General features: G+C 36.4%; 1 protein-coding gene across 5 annotated transcripts in view; it reads right to left on the bottom strand.

The window, feature by feature from the left end:
• Positions 1-19,092, bottom strand: part of BRMS1L (BRMS1 like transcriptional repressor) — a 166,292-nt gene that overhangs the window by 128,374 nt on the left and 18,826 nt on the right. For 3 of the 5 annotated variants that reach the window (XM_074290594.1, XM_074290592.1, XM_074290593.1), the window contains exon 1: positions 18,609-18,967. The exons of 1 other annotated variant lie outside the window; for it this stretch is intronic. Coding sequence is in view for 2 of the 4 variants with exons in the window: in XM_074290592.1 (XP_074146693.1) it covers positions 18,609-18,750 (142 nt within the window). In the remaining 2 variants the exon portion in view is untranslated. Of the gene's footprint in view, positions 1-18,608; positions 18,968-19,092 lie in introns of those variants that run through there. One more of the 5 variants, XM_074290596.1, reaches the window with a different exon arrangement.

Below are 19,092 nucleotides of genomic sequence, written 5' to 3'. Positions count from 1 at the left end.
TCAAAGTGACACTATGCTTATATGTAAACTTTATCTCCCCCTCTACTCTAGCCAAATTAGGTGTCATGCCATTTACATGCAAATGACATGCTATCTGCCCAATCATTCTACCTTCCAACCATCCAATGCCTGATAAAGATAATGGCCTTGCCCTCTCCTACTTCACTGTGAAGACCATTAGTTCTTGTCATCTACTTTTCAGCTCAATCCTTCTATTAAAATTAAAGAGAACAGGGGCTATTTTCCATGGGCATCCCTTAGCACTTAACCATACTGAACTGCAAATAGTAAACACTAAATTTATGGTCATTCATTCTTGGTTGAAATATCAAAAAAGTCAAGTCAATAAGCATTTATTAAGCTTTATTTTTAAAATTATATTATACATAAAAATTTTTATATCCAGGCACTGCACAAGCTCTAAGGCTATACAGGAAGGAAACAATCATCCTTAATCTCAAAGAAATCATGGTCAGTGAGATAAAAAGAAAACAACTATGTACAAACAAGATCTATGCAGGATAAACAATCAGAATAGGGAAGGTACTAACTTTAAGAAAAATCAGAAAAGATCTGTCATACAACAATTACATTAGGAAGAAAGAAAAATTTGAAAACAAATTTCTGAATTATCTTAGCTCCTGTTAAACAATTAAAATTGTTTTCATAAAACTCTCTCTTCATTTAAATGATAAAGGATACATGGTACCAGAATATCTATCTTTACTCAAATAATATGGCTTGATAAGTAAAACTGATTCAAAGTTAAGAGTGGTTTCTTACATGTCTTAAGGAGTATTAGGACTCGGAAGATTAAAGCTAATAAATTCTCCTTATCATCATCAGCAAATGCTAACTGCCTGATTCATGTGGACAATGAGTACCTGAAGTATAAAACATGGATCCAGCTTTGCAGGAGCTTGCTTACAAACCTATTAGCAAAAAAAGAAATTAAAATACAAGGTTATATATTATTGTTGCTATATGAGTGGTACAGATAAGAAATGCACAAGAGTTTGTAGGAAGGGAGAATCACCAGAGATCAGGTTAGTTTGGAAAAGTTATATAAGACAATCCCAAAGATTCATGATAAGAAATGCTATTCATCTCCAGAGAAAGAACTGATGTTATTCAAATACAGGCTGAAGCATAACATTTGTCATTTTGTTTCTTTCTCTTTTTGTTTGTGTTTTTTTTGTTTTGCACAAAATGATTAAGAGAGGGAGGGGAGATAGAATTTAGATTTCACAACTTTTTTTTTAAATGATAAAAATTATTTTTAAATGTAATTGGGCAAAGTTAAATATTTTTTTAAAAATTAACATAAAAAAATTTTAATTAAAAAATGTGATTTAAGGTGGGTTTTGAAAGAAGGGTAAGACTTTTTGAATGATTTGGAGGAAAAAAAATGCAGTTGAGTACCTTATTCCCCTCTGGGTGCCATAGTTAAGGAAAGACATAGACAAGCTGAAGCTCATCCAAAGGAAAATAAACAGTATGATGAGAGGATTCAAAAGTATGCCATAGAAAAATTTACTGAGGACTGTTTTAGTTTTCTAAAGAAAAGACTCAGAAGGAAGATATAATTGTCAAATTTAAATATCTAAAGAACTGCTATGCATAAAAGGGAAAAGATTTACCTTGCTTTATTTCAGAGGATAATTGGCCAAAAAATGGAAATTGCAGATAGAAAGAATTTCTTAATAAATTTTGCTATGCAGCTTAGGAGTATTAGAAGGAGCTATAAATAAGATTACATAATCTCTGATCTATCTTCTATTCCAAGATTCCATAATTAAGTAGGAAAATCAGTGTGAACAAATAAGCAAAAGTGGAAAAGCAAAAGAGCTTTTAAGGAATTAAGTATAAGTAAGTTTAACTGGAGGAATAAAAGATAATTAGAAAAAAGATTTAATCTATAGAAAGCTCTGAATACCAAACCAAAATATTCAGATATAAAATAAGAGATGTATTAAGAAACACTAAAGATTATCAAGGGCATCTAGGTTGCATAGTGAATTAAAGTACCAGGCCTGGAAGAATCATCTTCCTAAATTCAAATCTGGTCTCAGAAACTTACCAGTTATATGATCCTGGGCAAGTTACTTAACCCTGTTTGCCTCAGTTTCCTCATCTGGGAAAAAAAAAAAACTGCAGAAAGAAATGGCAAACCACTCTAGCATCTTAGCCCAAAAAACCCCCAAATGGAGTTATGAAGAATTAGACTCAAATGAAAAATAGCTGACAATAAAAACCAAGGGCTATATGCAAAATGTTTCAGAAATAATAATCTGGGATTGGGCAGAGACAGAAATACAAATCTTTTCAGTAAGAACTATTCAAAAAGAATTAAGGTCTAAGTATCCTAATTAAAATTTTAGTGTAGATACCTGAACAAATGAACGAAAAAGCTTTTATTAAATAATATTTACTATGCGCCAAGCACTGGGGAAACAAAAAAGAAAAAATAAAAATAGTACTTGATCTTACATTCTAGTTAGAGACAATTCATAAAAAGTTCAGATGATTCATAGCCTACATAAATAGTTATTTCTTATCATAAACATGTGTAGTGTATTTGATTTAAAAAAAAAAAAAAAAGCCCACAATTAATTAGAAAACAGTCTAGAGACAGTATTTTACTTCCAACAGATTTTTTTCCAAGCTGATAAATGTATCTATAGTGGTTATTTTGTTTGTATTATCTGTTAGGGGAAAAGTTGGGAAAAAAGGAAGATCTGGATCTGTGATTTCACTAGCATAAAGAGCTCTCAAAGAGAGAATTCTCTATAAATACAAGAGTCAAGAAAAACATAAAAAGATAAAAGAGAGAAATCATAAGGAATTCAATAAGGTTAAATTGTTTACAGTCCTATATGGAAAGATGATACTTATAACTTCTAAAAATTTTATTCTTATTAGGACAGACACCAGGAGTATACATAGAAAGCACAGTAGTAAGATGAATATGATGATTTAGCTAAAAAAAATTAAATTAAATTAAAGGGTAACAGGAATGCACTAGGAGAAGCAGGGAAGGAGAAGTAGAATAGATAAATTATATAAAAGAAGCACAAAAAAGTTACTACAGTGGAGAAGAAGATGAGAGAGGTTGGGGAGAATTTTATTCTCATCAGAACTGGCTCAAAGAGGAAATAACATACTCAACTGGGTAAAGAATTTATCTTACCCTATAGGAAAGTAGGAAGAGAAAGAGATAAAAGGTGTGGGGGGAGGAGGGGAAGGGAAGGAGAGTAGATTGGGGGAAGTGGTAGTTGGTAACAAAAAACTTTTAAGGAGAGACAATGTAAAAGCAAAGAATAGGAAAAAAGGGGGGGAGAGAAACAATAATTGCAATAACTAGGAAAAAAATTTGAATCAAGCTTCTCTGGTAAAAGCTTCATCTAAAAAATTTGGAGAGAAATGAGTCAAATTTATAAAATTAAGAGTCATTATGGTCAAAGGATATGAATATTCAGATGAAGTCATCAAAGCTATCTAAAATTACATGAAAAAAATGCTCTATTGATTAGAGAAATGCAAATTCAAACAATTGTGAGGTATGAGATTGCTAATATGACAGAAAAGGAAAATGATAAATATTGGAAGGAATATGCTAAAATTGAGTTCCAAATGCATTGTTTATAGAGTTGTAAACCGATTCAGCCATTCTGGAGAACAATTTGGAACTGTACACAAGAATTATAAAAAACTGTGCATATTCTTTGACCCAGGATTAGGTCTATATCCAAAAGAGACGTAATTTTTTTAAAAAAAGAAAAGAAAAAGGGCACACACAAATACACAATATTTTTAGTAGTTCTTTTTGTTGAGACAAAAAACATTGTTGAGAAAATAGAAGATATGCCCATCAATTGGGGAATGGCTGAATGAAATGTGAGATATATTGTGATGGAATATTTTTATATTACAAGAAATGATGAGCAGAATGTCTCAGAAATATCTGGAAAGATTTACCTGAACTGATGCAAAATGAAACAAGTTCAATCAGGTAAACACTGTACAAATTAATAATAATATTATGTGATTATCAACCATGGCTTAACTATTCTCAGCAATATCATAACCTAAGAAAATTCCAAAGGACTTATGAAAAATACTATCATCTTCCCAAAGAAAAAATTAGAGTATGAATGCAAATGGAAGCAATTTTTTTAAAACTTCATGTTTCTTGGGGGGGTTTTTTTGTCTGTTTTCTTTACAACATGATTAATGTGGAGGTAAGTTTTGCATGACTGCACATGTGTAGCCTATTTCAAACTGCTTGACTTCTCAGAGAGCAGTAAGAAAGAGGAAATAAAACAATTTAAAAGGCAAAACAAAAAAAAAATTTTAATTCTTTTTACATATAACTGGAAAACACTAAAATACTAAGACACAAAAAATAAAGGTAAAAATCATCTTTAGTTCAACATAGTTTGATGTTAAAAATTATTTTATGTATAATTTATTTATAATTGTATATATGTATACATGTATATATGTATGATGTATAAATGTATAATTGGATTACTAAGAAACTAAAACAAAAAAAAAGGTAAAAGAAACAGGTAAAAATCAAGTTCAGTTCAGCATACTGTTTAAGTAAGCAGAACAAAATATAATTCATTTGGGAACTATTCTTCTAAAAATGAGTAAGATTATGTTCCAACACTTAAAAGATTAAGTTTAAATTGCTCAGAAAATTCAAAATAGCTTTTCCATAAGAACTCTGGGTAGCATATGAGTAAAACTACAAGACACTTTCCATAAAAATAAAATCATATCTAACCAATTGGAAAAATATTAAGTGCTCTTGGATAGGTCAAGTGAATATTATAAAGATGACAATACTACCTAAGCTAATCTATTTATTTATTGCTATATCAATCAGACTCACAAAAAACTGTTTTAATGACCTACAAAAAATAACAACAAAATTCATCTGGAAGAACAAAAGGTCAAGACTTTCAAGGGAACTAATGAAAAAAAAAAAAAAAAATCAAATGAAAGTGGCCTAACTGTACCAGATCTAAAACTATATTCTAAAGCAGCAGTCACCAAAACCATAGCCTAGTTGATCAATAACTATAATAATCTAGTATTTGATAAGCCCAAAGGCCCCAGCTTTGGGGATAAGAATTCACTATTTGACAAAAACTGCTGGGAAAATTAGAAATTTGTATGGCAGAAGCTAGGCATTGACTCACACTTAACCCCATACATCAAGATAAGGTCAAAATGGGTTCATGATCTAGGCATAAAGAATGAGATTATAAATAAAATAGAAGAATCTAAGATAGTTTACCTCTGAGACCTGTGGAGGAGGAAGGAATTTATGACCAAAGAAGTAGAGATCATTATTAATCACAAATAGAAAATTTTGATTCTATCAAATTAAAAAGCTTTTGTACAAACAAAACTAATGCAGACAAAATTAGAAGGGAAGCAATAAACTGTGAAAACATTTTTACAGTCAAAGGTTCAGATAAAGACCTCATTTGCAAAATATATAGAGAACTGACTCTAATTTATAAGAAATCAACCCATTCTCCAATTGACAAATGGTCAAAGGATATTAACAATTTACAGATAAAGAAATAGAAACTATTTCTAGCCATATAAAAAGATGCTCCAAATCATTATTAATCAGAGAAATGCAAATTAAGGCAACTCTGAGATAGCACTACACACCTGTCAGATTGGCTAGGATGAAAGGAAAAGATAATGCTGAATGTTGGAAGGGATGTGGAAAAACTGGAACACTGATGCATTGTTGGTGGAATTGTCAATGCATGCAACCATTCCGGAGAGCAATTTGGAACTATGCCCAAAAAGTTATCAAACGGTGCATATCCTTTGATCCAGCAGTGTTATTACTGGGCTTATATCCCAAAGAGATCTTAAAGAAGGGAAAGAGACCTGCATGTGCAAAAATGTTTGTGGCAACCCTTTTTGTAGTGGCTAGAAACTGGAAATTGAATGGATGTCCATCAATTGGAGAATGGCTGAATAAGTTGTGGTATATGAATGTTATTAGAATATTATTGTTCTGTAAAAAAGGGCCAGCAAGATGATTTCAGAAAGGCCTGGAGAGACTTACATGAACTGATGCTGAGTGAAATGAGCAGGATCAGGAGATCATTATATAATTCAACAGCAATACTATAAGATGATCAATTCTGATGGACATGGGCTTTCTTCAACAATGACATGAACCAAATCAGTTCCATTTGTTCAATAATGAAGACAACCCAGCTACAACCAGCGAAAGGACTATGGGAAATAAGTATGAACCACAACATAGCATTTCCACTCCCTCTGTTTTTATCCACTTGCATTTTTGATTTCTTTCTCAGGTTGTTTTTACCTTATTTCTAAGTCTGATTTTTCTTGTGCAGCAAAATAACTGTATGGATACAATAAATATATTGTATTTAACATATACTTTAACATGTTTAACATGTATTGGTCTACCTGCCATCTAGGGGAGGGGGTGGGAGGAAGGAGGGGAAAAGTTGGAAGAGAAGGTTTTGCAAGGGTCATTGCTGAAAAATTACCCATGCATATATCTTGTAAATAAAAAGATATTAAAAAAAAAAAGTCAAAATGTAAGTTTAGTAGTTTTACAAACCAGATAGATGTAAAGAAAATGAAATTACTTGTAAAAGGCTAATATGACTAAAAATAATAGATTTCTAGTGGGAGCAGTTTCAAACCTTCATTTATTTTTAACTCTCTGCAGTCTCTAATATTGTAAATTATCTTCTTCACTTTGATATGATCTTTTCTTTTGGTTTTCATGCCATTATTCTTTCCTGTCTCTTTTACCTTTATGACCACTCCTCAGTTTCCTTTGCTAGATTCTCATTCAAGTCACATATTGCTAATCATAGGTGCCCCCCACAGAGATCTATTTGGATCCTCTTCTCTTCTCCCATTATGCTATTTCATTTGGTTATCTCTCACTTTCCATGGATTCAATTATCATTTCTATGCAGATGATACTCAGATCAAGCTATATACTGTCAAGGTATAATATATTGCTTCTCAGTCACCCAGGCTCATAACCTATTATCATCCTTAATTGTAAAGGGCTAGAACTGAGCAAATGCACTTGGATAATGGAGCACTTGAGACTAATTGCCAATTGGACAATTCTCTATTAACATGTTTGAAGGTTGACCCTCCCCAACTATTCTGTGCTGATTTGATTGGTAGGACAAATAAGGGGAAGTGACATGCGTGGTTGGAGTGGGAGGAGGAAATTAGGGCATTCCCCTGGCGGTAGAGAGAGAGGAAGGTGGTGTGGAGATTGCTAAATCTAATCTCCTGACGGTGACCCCAAAAGACCAAGTAACAAGATTTTTGGTGATCCTGACTCCAGCTGATTTCTGGGAAGACAGAGTTCCAGCATTTGGAGCCCAAGGTGGGGCAGACACCGTACCTCCACTGAAGTCCTCAGGTGACCAGGAGATTAGGTGACTATTCTAATAGACAAATAAGGAACTTACCTTGTTAAGGACTAACCCAGCAATCTCTTATAGCTGAAATGGAGCAGATGTTAGCTAAAGACATTCCCTCGACCTCAGCTGACTCAAGCCCAGCTCCAGCTTCAACCCCAGCTCCAGCCCCACCCAGGAGTGGTGCTATAGAGAGTATAATTAAGACAATTGAGGAGCAGAGTTTACTTGTAACCTGGGTACAGATTGATAAACTCTTGGGCACATTAGAATGCACGTCCCCTTGGTTCTTAGAGGAAGAAAAACTAAATGTAGATAACTGGAAGCTAGTGGGACTTCAACTGAAAGAATTTCACACAAAAAATGGGCCTCATTCAATTTCTGCAGAGGTATTTTATATATACAACGTAGTTCAATTAGACTTAAACTATTGAGCAAGTTATAGGAGAAGGAAAAGTTTTAAAAATGAACAGAGGAGGAAGTGTGAGGAAAAAAGATAGAAGATAAGCAATCTCATGATCTTGCCCAAGGGCAAGGGGATTTAAATGAGGAATTAGGGTGTGATGACTCTGATTCTCTTGAAGAAGCTTCAACTCCACCTAGAGAGCAGATTATTGACAGAACCACATCAACTCCACCTTCAGGGACAGAGGGAGGAGGAGTAGTGGGAGGGGCAGTGATATCATCAGCACCTCCCCCCCAGCAATCACCAACTCCTATAACTAGATTAAAGAAAGCAATTTTTCAAGCTGCCCAAGATGGAAAAGAAATAGGGCTTTCAAACTTCAAATTTTTCCTGTGATTAAACAGTTTAATTCTGCAGACCAAGAAAGTAGAAGATACTCCCCTTTTGATATGGACATCCTCAAAGACCTGAAAAAAGCTTGCACTCTCTGTGGGGCTACATCAGCTTATGTTAAGATGTTACTACAGAGGGGGAAGCTAGGTGGCACAGTGGATAGAGCACCAGCCTTGAATTCAGGAGGACCGGAGTTCAAATCTGGTCTCAGACACTTGGCACTTCCTAGCTGTGTGACCCTGGGCAAGTCACTTAACCCCAGCCTCAGGGAGGGGGAAAAAAAATGTTACTACAGAATTTGGCTTATGAAGTCTTAACCTTTAGTGACTGGAAAGCCATTGCAAGGGTGTGCTTAGAACCTGGACAAAACTTTTTGTGGCTTTCTGAATATAGTGAGCTCTGTAGGATTCAAGCCCAACAAAACAGTCAAAGTGGAGTTAATACTTCAATCATCTGTGACCCACTGTGTAGGTTCTTATGCAGAAGCTTCAGTACAGATTAATTACTCCATAGCAGCATTTAAGCAAATTGCTGCTGCTACTATCAGAGCATGGGCTGCTCTCCCCAGTAAAAATGACAAGGGTGAGCCCTTCACAAAAAGTGTACAAGGACCAAATGAACCCTTTGCTGATTTCGTGGCACATTTGCAGACAACTGTCATATAGACTAATAGTGAAAATATAGTAACAGACACTTTGGTAAGGCAACTTGCTAAAGAAAATGCCAATGAGGTTTATAGAAGGATTATAACAGGACTACATAGGGATGCTCCTTTAGAGGAGATCATAAGATGATGTGCCACAGTGAACACAAATAGCTTTTATAGCCAGGCTATGGTGCAGACTTTCCAAGATCCCAACATGGGAAGACATGGTCCCTTTTGGCAAAGGACTTCTAGAGAGACTTGTCAATGCTTTCAATGTGGTAAAGTAGGCCATCTGAAAGCTCAATGTTGGCATAGAGATAGAGTGAGAAAACAGGCTGGGAGAACAATCCCCATCAATCTGTGGGGAAGAGACATTTTACAACAATTAGGGTTAAAAATGAGTACTTCAGTTTTTTAGGCAGGGCTGCTGTTGAAGGCCTGCCAACACTTTCACCAGTTCCTATACAATGGAAAACTGATACACCAGTATAGATAGAATAATGGCCCTTAGGTAGCAATAAAATTCAGGCTTATTAGACATAGTACAGGTTGAAAGAGTCACTCAAAAACCCTTGGAAATATCAGTTTTTGCTACACAAGAGGCACCCACAGCAGTCCTTCATCAAGGAGACAGCGTGATAGAGTGGCTGAACCTCCCAGCACAACCAGAACAAAGCCTTACTCCTTACCCAGTGCTTGTGGCTAGAATATTATTAAAGGCCATTAAGCAAGCAGTATAATTATATGGGATAAGACCTGACAAGATATATACCTTGTGTACTAATGCACAAGTTAATGTGTGCTGTGGAAACCATCCCAGAGTGGCAAATTTTATTAACCATGGCTCCAAATTGTACACATGGGTCTCCATTAAAGATAACCAGACTATTACGTAATTGGCGATGAATTCTTGAAGAAAAGGTTTCTAAAGTACCTCTTAAAGGACCAACTATCTTTACAGATGCATCCAAACATTATATTTGTGCTGTATACTCTCGTGACTTAACTATAAAGAGAGTAATCAGAAATCCTTTTCAGTCCACTCAGCAGAATGAATTATATGCAATCATTCTAGCTCTTACTTATTATCCAGGAGACATAAATATATATCTGATTTGGCCTATTCAGTAGGTATGGTACAAAGAATTGCCACAGCCCAAATAAAATTTGTAGCCTCCAATATATAACAGCTCTTTAAGGAACTTCAAAAGCAAGTGAGAAAGCACCCAGGTAAGATTTATATTTTGCATGTCCACTCCCATAATGGACTTCCAGGTCCTATTTTGATGGTAATTTAAAGGCAGATAGCCTTCAACCATGTAGGCCAATACTCCTTTATTTTAAGAAGCACAAGAATCTCATTCTAAATATCATCAGGCTGCCCAAGCTTTATGTTTACAATTTGGAATAACAAGAGAAGAAGCTAGGAGCATAGTAAAAGCCTGTACAGCTTGCCTTCCTTTCCATGCTCCTACACTCCCTCTAGGGAAGAACCCTCGTGATTTGAGACCTAATGAAATTAGGCAAATGGATGTGACCCATTATAAATCTTTTGGTCCTCTATCTTTTATCCACATTGTGGTAGACACCTTTTCAGGATTCACTTTTGCAATGCCAGCTGCAAAAGAGACAGCCCGAGTGGTCACTGAATTCCTTATACAAGCATTTGCAATTATGGGTGTGCCACAAGCAATAAAAATAGACAATGGACTTGCATATACTTCTAAACATTTTGCACATTTTTGTGCACAGTATAAGATTTTATATACCACTGGCATACCATTTAATCCTCAAGGGCAGGCAATAATAGAGAGAAGAAACAGAGATATTAAGACACTCCTCCAAAAACAAAAGAAAGGGGGAGCCACGGGTAACCCAAGAGAATTTCTAAATTTAGTTCTCTATACCATTAATTTTTAAATTTTTGACAAAGAAGCACTGGCTCCGGCAGACAGGTTTTATAACCCACCGGAAGGACAGTGTCCAGTGCGAACAGTTCCACTGTTTTTAGATAATCGCCAGGTGATGTGGAGAGACCCAGAAAGTGGTGAATGGAAGGGACCAGATAGGTTAACTGCTTGGGGGAGAGGGTTTGCTTGTATCTCCACAGATGGAGAAGGAATCAGATGGGTACCAACGAGCCGTATTCGCCTTGTCCATAAGAGGGAGATGGAGCAGACCCTTGAAACGAAGGAGAAGACCCAAGAAACATTGGGTGGTTCCATTGCTGACTGTGCCCACCACTGAAAGAACCTGGCAGCTATGGCATTTGACTCATGGACATCAAAAATTGTTGGACTTGAAAATCCTCAGGAATCATTGAATTCTCAGAGACATCATAAGACTATTGTAGAACTTGAAAGCCCTCAGGAATTATTGGATTTTCTGAGGCATCATTAACACTGTGCAGGACTTCAAAACCTGTAGGAATCATTGGATTCCCTAACATACAAAAAGACTGTTCTGGGACTTCAAAAATCTGTAGGGATCATTGGATTCCCTAACATATAAAAAGACTGTTGCAGGACTTCAAAAACTTGGATTGGATTCCCTAACACGTGAAGTAATGGACAATAGATTGGTTTTGGACTATCTCTTGGTTGCTGAAGAAGGTGTATGTGTGACTGATGTTTACATACCTTCCTTCTAGGACTTCTGGAAATCTTTTACAAAACTGTGTTGATTTATATTGTTTGTCATATCACTACTTGCATGTACAATTCATGTTTGTTACACCTCATTGAGCCTGCACTGACTGTGGGGAGCGTCATCACTAATAGCCTTTGCATTATTGCTATGTGCTTGTGTAATAACTCCCATGCTGATGGGTTTGTGCATACTTGTCTCTAATAAGACCCTTCAACCCAGAAACCCGCTAGCAATCCCCACTTCCCTTTGGTGCTTTTCATCTCCCTTCCTCAGATGTCAGGGAGGGTGTGATTATCTCCTTTTTAGTGCTTTCACCTCCCTTCCTGAGAAGTCAGGGGGGGGCGTGATCACCTCCTTTTTTGGGTTCTCACCTCCCTGAAAAGTCAGGGATGGCGTGACCACCTGTGTTCTAAAGCAAAAGAAAGTGGGAAATGTAAAGGGCTAGACCTGAGCAAATGCACTTGGATAATGAAGCATGTGAGACTAATTGCCAATTGGACAATTCTCTATTAACATGTTTGAAGGTTGACCCTCCCCAACTATTCTATGCTGGCTTGATTGGTGGGACAAAGAAGGGGAAGTGGCATGTGTGGGTGGAGTAGGAGGAGGAAATTGAGGCATTCTCTTGGCAGTGGAGAGAGAAGAAAGTGGTGTGTTGATTGCTAAATCTAATCTCCTGACGGCAACCCCAAAAAACCAAGAATAAAGATTTTTGGTGATCCTGACTCCAGCTGATTTCTGGGAAGACAGAGTTCCAGCACTTAATGCCTCAAGTCTTTCTCATTTTCCAAACAGCTGCCAAATTCTGTTGTGTTTACCCTGATGAAACACCTTTCCAATGCTCCTTTCTCTCCTTCAACACAGTCATGAAGCTGGTCCATATCTTATCACTTCACTCCTGGATTAATATAAATAACCTGATTGGTTTCCTTGACTCAAGCCTGTTCCTATTATAGTCCATTTTATATTCTTCTGTCAAAGTATCTTCCTAAAGCACAGATTTGACCATCTCATTCTTCTAATAGTGGAGAGTTGAATTCTAATAGTGGAGAGTTGAAAAATTCAAAGTAGCAGAGGGGAAACATGTGCTGCCTAGCTCCCCAGTACATTTCCTTGACAAAGAGATAGAATTCTCATCAGGAAAGTCAAGAAAAAATCCAATGTAGAAGGCTATGATGATACAATCAGACTAGAAGTCACAGACCAAAGAGAAGCCTGCAGTTCATTTGCTCTAAACCAATAAAGCCTCCTAGCAGGCTATCAGAGGAGTTTGAATAAACTCCCAAACAAAAAAGCAAACCAACTATTAATAGCTAGCCCAGGAAACTACAGAGTTCAAACCAAGATGGGCAATGAATTGCTATTTCCCTGGTTTACTTCATTATGAGAGAATTAAATGCTTGTCATTCTCTCCCTGTCCAAGTTGAAGAGTGAAAGCAGCAGGAACACATAAAAGAATAGAAGCTCAGATCAAACATCGTCTCCCACCCAGAAGCAGATCCCAGCACTAACAAAATTCAAAGCCAAGAAGGCTGAATCAGCAAAAAGAAAAAGAATCCCATTACAAACAACTATTTTAGGGATAGAGGAGTTCAAATCACAAATATTGAAGAAGCAAATGACTTGAAAAAAATGTACCGAAAAACAAGTTGGACACAAGTTCAAAAAATTCAAGAAGTAAAAACACAAGTAAATTTTTTTAAAAGCTAAAAATTATTTTAAAACTAAAATGAGTATGGTAAAGGAAAAATAGGAAAAGAACCAAGAGCTAGAGAAGAAAGAAATGAAAAAAGAATTGACAAGTTGTTTGGTAAGAGGTACAAAAACTTAACCAAAGGAAAATCTAACACTTTAGAATTGGTCAAATGGAAATGATTTCATAAAATGTCAAGATTGAAACAATAGATGAAAATGTTAAATATCACACAGGAAAAACAACTCACCTAGAAATCATATCAAGGAGAGATAATTTAGGAATAACTGGACTACCGTGAACATAAAAAGAATCAATATTTCAAGAAATCTTAAATATCCCAGATCTCTTTGAATCAGAAAACAAAGGAGAAATTGAAAAAAATCTACCAGTCTTCTGCTAGAAATTCAAAAATAAAAACTCCCAAGAGTAAAATAGCCAAAATCCAGAGTTTCCAAGTCAAGGAAAAAATATTGCACGAAGACAGAAAGAATTCAAATACCAAGAAGTCACAAGTCAGGATTATACAAGATTTAGTAGCTACTACTTCTACAGGCACACAATTGACTGGCATAGTGGATAGAATAATAGTCCTGTAGTTAGGAAGATCCATATCCCTGACTGGCCTCAGTGAAAAAATAAAATGAGACTTGTCTGAGGAGAGACTCACCAGTAAACTTAGTGTGTGAGAAGAAATGTTCAGAAGATAGAAACAAAGCCACATAACAAATGATAAACATATCATGATATCATAATAAAGCATGATCCTTTAAAAAGGATCAGGAAAACTAAAGCTCCAAATGATCTGAAGCTGATGAGGATAGCTAACAACAAAGAAAAGAAATTTTAGATATATTGGAAGAAAAAAAAAGGAAAGAAGGAATATGGCCTTTTTCTAGGGAGAGAAGACATTCCTTCTTTCATTTTTTGTTTTATCTACAAAGGAGAATGATTTTTTCAATGGAAATGATAAAATAGAAATGGACCTGAGGCTAGAGAGTTGATTACCAAAGTAATGAAACAGTAAGAGAGAACCTAACTTTTCTTAATAGTCACATGGTCCACAAGTAAATCACTAGGTCCTGAAACAAATGGAAGATGTCATTGCTAAGTACGTTACAACTTGATATGAAAGATCACGGAAAACATAAAAGGTATCATAAGATTGGGGGAAGGGCAAATGTCTACATTTTCAAAAAAGGAAAAGAGCAGTCTACAAACTGTAGTCAATGAGAGTTTTGACTTCAATTCCTGGAAAAATTGTAGAAAAGTTCATTAAAGGGACCATTGGTGAACATCAAGAAAGGGAAGTGGTGATTACAAAGAGCACTTTTAACTTCATCTATTCTATAGGTCATATCAGACTAACTTTCATATATTTTTTAATAGTATTAAGGTAGTAGATGAGAATATTGCAGATGATTTACCTGGATTTTAATAAAGCTTTTAACAAATTATCTAATTTTTTCTCATAGAGAAAATGGAAAGATATGGATGAAATGATTAGATGATTTGAAAATTGACTGGATGGCAAGACTCAAAAGAGTAGATATTAATGGTTTAATATCACCTTGGCAGGAGGTCTCTAGTGAAATAACCCAAAGAGCAGTAGTTGACCCTGTGTTACTTAAATTTTTATTGGTGACTTAGATAAAGGCATAGATGGTATATCAAATATGCAAATAGCACAAAATTACAAGGGATTAGCTAAATGAATGATACAGTAAGGATCCAAAAGGATCCTGACAAATAAGAGTATTAGGTTGAATACAGAAGATGAAAAGGACCTAGAGGTTTTAGAGGTGTGTAAGCGCACTATGAATCAGAAATATGATGTAGCTGTGAAAAAAGCTGATGCAATTTTGGGTGTCATAAAGAGGAGGTACAGTTTCTAGGAAAATAAACTCACCAAATTCTATCTTCATCTGACCTAATCTGAAACACTGTGTTCAGTTTTGATTGCTACAGTTTTAAAAAGATAAACTTGTCTAGAAATGGACAAATGATGGTAAAAGGCCTCAAGTCCCTGACACAAAGAAATCTTAAATATTTAAATAAAGAAGAAAAAAGATTGGAGTAGGGGAGGGGAGAAAGAAGAAAGATACTTGATAAATATGTTTAAGTATCTAAAGGATTATCAGGTGAAAGAAGACTACTTGTTCCATTTGGCCCCAAAGGACAAAACCAGGAACAACTGTCAGAAATTATAAAGAAGTCAATTTAGATTTGATTTTAGGAGCAAATTTCCAATGATTACATATGTCTAAAAGGTGACAGATTCCTTCCTTATGTCTTTAGGCAGAGGCTAGATGATATTTGTTAAGTATGTTATATAGTAGGAATTCCTTCACATATGGACAATAACATTGCTGAGGTCCCTCTCAATTTTTAAATTCTATGATTCTGATTCCTTCTCTTCTTCTCCAGCAAATTACAAATTCAATCATCTTCCTTCTTCCTCTAATCTTCAACCTCTTCCTACCTACTATTTGCTTCTAAATTTGTCCAAGTTTCTCCACCTTAAAAAACCTTTTAAGCCCAACTTTTCTTGCTCTGACAAATCCCTAGAAAAAATATCTTCTTTCGTCTTACCCAATTCATCTCAATTTGTCTTCCAATCTCATAACAACTGAAATTTTCTATACAAAGCTACCAATGGTCTCCAAATTGCCAAATTTAACGGTTTTTGTTTTTTTTCCACTCACCTCTTTGCAGCACTACTTACATTGCTGACCACTGTTTCCTCCTGGAAACTATATCCTATCTGAGATTTTGAAACATTATTCTCTCCTGGTTCTTCTCTCACATATCCACTGCCTCCTCATTCTAGTCTGTTGGCTAATCATAGTTCCTAACTCTGAGCTGTTCTCCAAAACTCAATCCCAGATTCATCTGATCTTTCTACAGGGTCATTTAGGCTTCAGATACTTTCATGGCTTTATCATCCCTGGGCAGATGACTCAGACATCTACACATCCAAATGTAGCTCCCCTGAGCTTAAAATCCTGCATAACTAATTGCTTACTGAGCATTTCCAAATGGATTATACCTCAAACTCAACAAGTTCAAAACAGAACTTATTTTCTTTCCTCCAAAACATCTTTACTCCAAACTTCCATATTTCTTCCAGCCACTCAGGTAAACAAAACAGAAGTTCTTACCTTTTTCTCAAAACATATATCCAATTAATTGCCAAAGTCATGTTGTTTCTACCTCTCCCATATCTCTGGACTCTGGCCCCTATTCTCTAATTACACAATCATCACCTTAGTTCATCACCTCTTATATAGAGGACCTAATTGGAGACGTCTCCTTGCCTCAATCCTATTCTCTCTCCATTCATCCTCTATTCTGGTGCCAAAATGATCTTAACCCAGGTCTGAAGATCACTCCCTTACTTAATACTCTAATAGCTCCTATTAATTAATTCAAGGACCAAATATAAACTATTGTTTGGCCTTCACAACCTGATTCCCAACTTACCTTTCTAACTGTATTTTGTAATACACTCCCCTCAAGTGTACTATGGTATAGCCAAAATAGTTTTTTTCTTACTGTTCCTCACACATTGCAATCCTCCTATTTATGTACCTTTGCCCTGTCTATTTACAATGCTCCACCTTACCTTCTCCTCTTCAAAAACCCTATTTGCCTCCCAGGCTCAGCTATAGGAAGTTTGTTAAAATGGAAAGGATACTGGATTTGTATTCAGAAGATCTGCATTCAAATTATTGCCCAGTTTCTCCCTAAGTGCCACTGGGCAAAACAAGGCACAGTTTCTTAATATGTAATGTGAGGGATTTAGAATAGATGGCCTCAAAGATTCCTTCCAGTTCTAAATCGATAACCAATGCACAGCACAATAACACTGTAGGACATGGAATCATCAAGACCTGAATTTGAATCCTGCTCAAGATATATTTGTGTGATCCAGTTACCTCTCAGTCTGTTTCCACATCTATAATAAAAGCACCTCTTAATCAGGGGCACTGTGAGGATCAAATGAAATAAAATAGGTAAAGTCCCCTTTGCTCATTTTAAAGCATTATATAAATGTTAGCAATTATTAACCAAGCATTATCTTCTTTCTATTTACTGTAATCCTAACATCATGCCTTGTGCAAAGTAGTAGTTGCCTTAATTAATGCCTGCTGATTATTGCTGCTTTAACTATTTAGACAATATTTTTCATTATTTTCAATCTCTAATGTCTTCAATAATAATGACAAATTATTCAACAAATATTTTTTCATTTATTAAAATAAATTAGTTAATATAATTTTTCTGAAAGGGAAGCCAAAACATATATGAAGTAGAAGAGTGTATAGGAGGGGATAAGCATTTATATATAGTACCCCGGCACTGTGCTAAACACTTTTTAATAAATATTATTTCATTTCATATAAAATCCGTGTCTCTCTTATCTGTTTTTATTCAAGAAAAAAAAAAAGTGAATTTGGTCCTCTATCACCAAAGTGGAAGAAAACGTCCAGTGAGGACACCTTAATGTTCAGCTCTTTTCTACATCATTTCAAAAATGATTTACCTTGATAACACATAAATTACCAAAGAAAAAAGTAAACCACCACCTACATGATTTTAGAATTCCTCAATCAGCCAATTTACAGACGTTTATGGCCTCATCTCTGAAACCAAGTGCCCTTAATGCGGATATAGGGAAGAAAGGCTACATATTAAAATATGTGTATATATATATATATATATATATATATATATATATATATATACATATATATATATATATATATATATATATATATATATTTTTTTTTTTCCCCCTGGGCTTGAAAGTAAAAGGGTCCGGTACCCTAAACATCTAGATAGCATTTCTATGGAATGAGCATTTTTGAAAAAATTAATGAACATTAACTGGTAGGCTGATTTGGAAGGGGGGTTAGAAAGAATGAGCAGGGCAGAAGAAAGTGTTCCCTCAGACACAGAGGCATGCATTCACCAAAGGAGGGATGGATAGCCCCGGGCAGATCGACTGCCGGAAGGGGCGAGCAAACAAAACGAGGCCTGATGGGGCGGAGCGATTACCCCAGGCTACTAAGGCATAAACGTGCTCAGAGCTTCCCCACGACAGCTCCAGGCCCGGGAACAGTGGGAACCCGCGACCTGGGTAGGCGGACGGAAGCTGCTGCTTCCGCCGCCATCGCCACCGCCTCTTCCTTCCCTTTGCAATCCCGCAAAGAGCGGAGGGAAGCTGAGACGGGAGCGCGAAGTCCCGGGCATAGGCCTGGGAATGAGTCTCCGCCCCTTCCCTTTTCTCTTCCCCCACTTTCCGGGGCTCAGACAGGGAGGCCCGGCCTGGCGACGGGCGACATGACCACCAACCTGAGCTGTCCCCATCCTCCGAGACCGACGAGCTCTCAGTGTCCTCGTCTTCCGAAGTGCTTCCCTCATTCTCGGCGTAGTCCACTTCCATTTCATCGTGATGGTTCGTCTCTTTCTTGTCCCCACGGGAATGGACAGGCATTTTCCAGTCGCCCCCAATGCTTATTCCTCTTCCTTGAAGGCCACGATCCCTTCCGTGAACCGGCGTGGCTATGTCCACAGCCAAGCCCCAAGCGACCGACTTGTCCCAGAATTGTCTTCTACCTTTCTGCAACTCACAGCCTAATCAGCCGGTCCCCAGATGGAAGCCCTGCCATTGGAGAACCTCTTCCATGAAGCCTGGAGAGGCGGGGCTTGGTTGCACGTTGAAGCCTCGAAGACGCGTTGCCTTTCGGGAGTTGTAGTCTCTGTGAAGGAAACCCGAGTTGGCTGCACTTCATAGCCCCATCTCTGGTTATTTGGCCTAACTGGAATTGAAGCCCCC

This window comes from Sminthopsis crassicaudata, chromosome 2 (assembly GCF_048593235.1).
Source record: "Sminthopsis crassicaudata isolate SCR6 chromosome 2, ASM4859323v1, whole genome shotgun sequence".
Classification (NCBI taxonomy): domain Eukaryota; kingdom Metazoa; phylum Chordata; class Mammalia; order Dasyuromorphia; family Dasyuridae; genus Sminthopsis; species Sminthopsis crassicaudata.
This window is presented reverse-complemented; position numbering and strand designations above follow the sequence as displayed.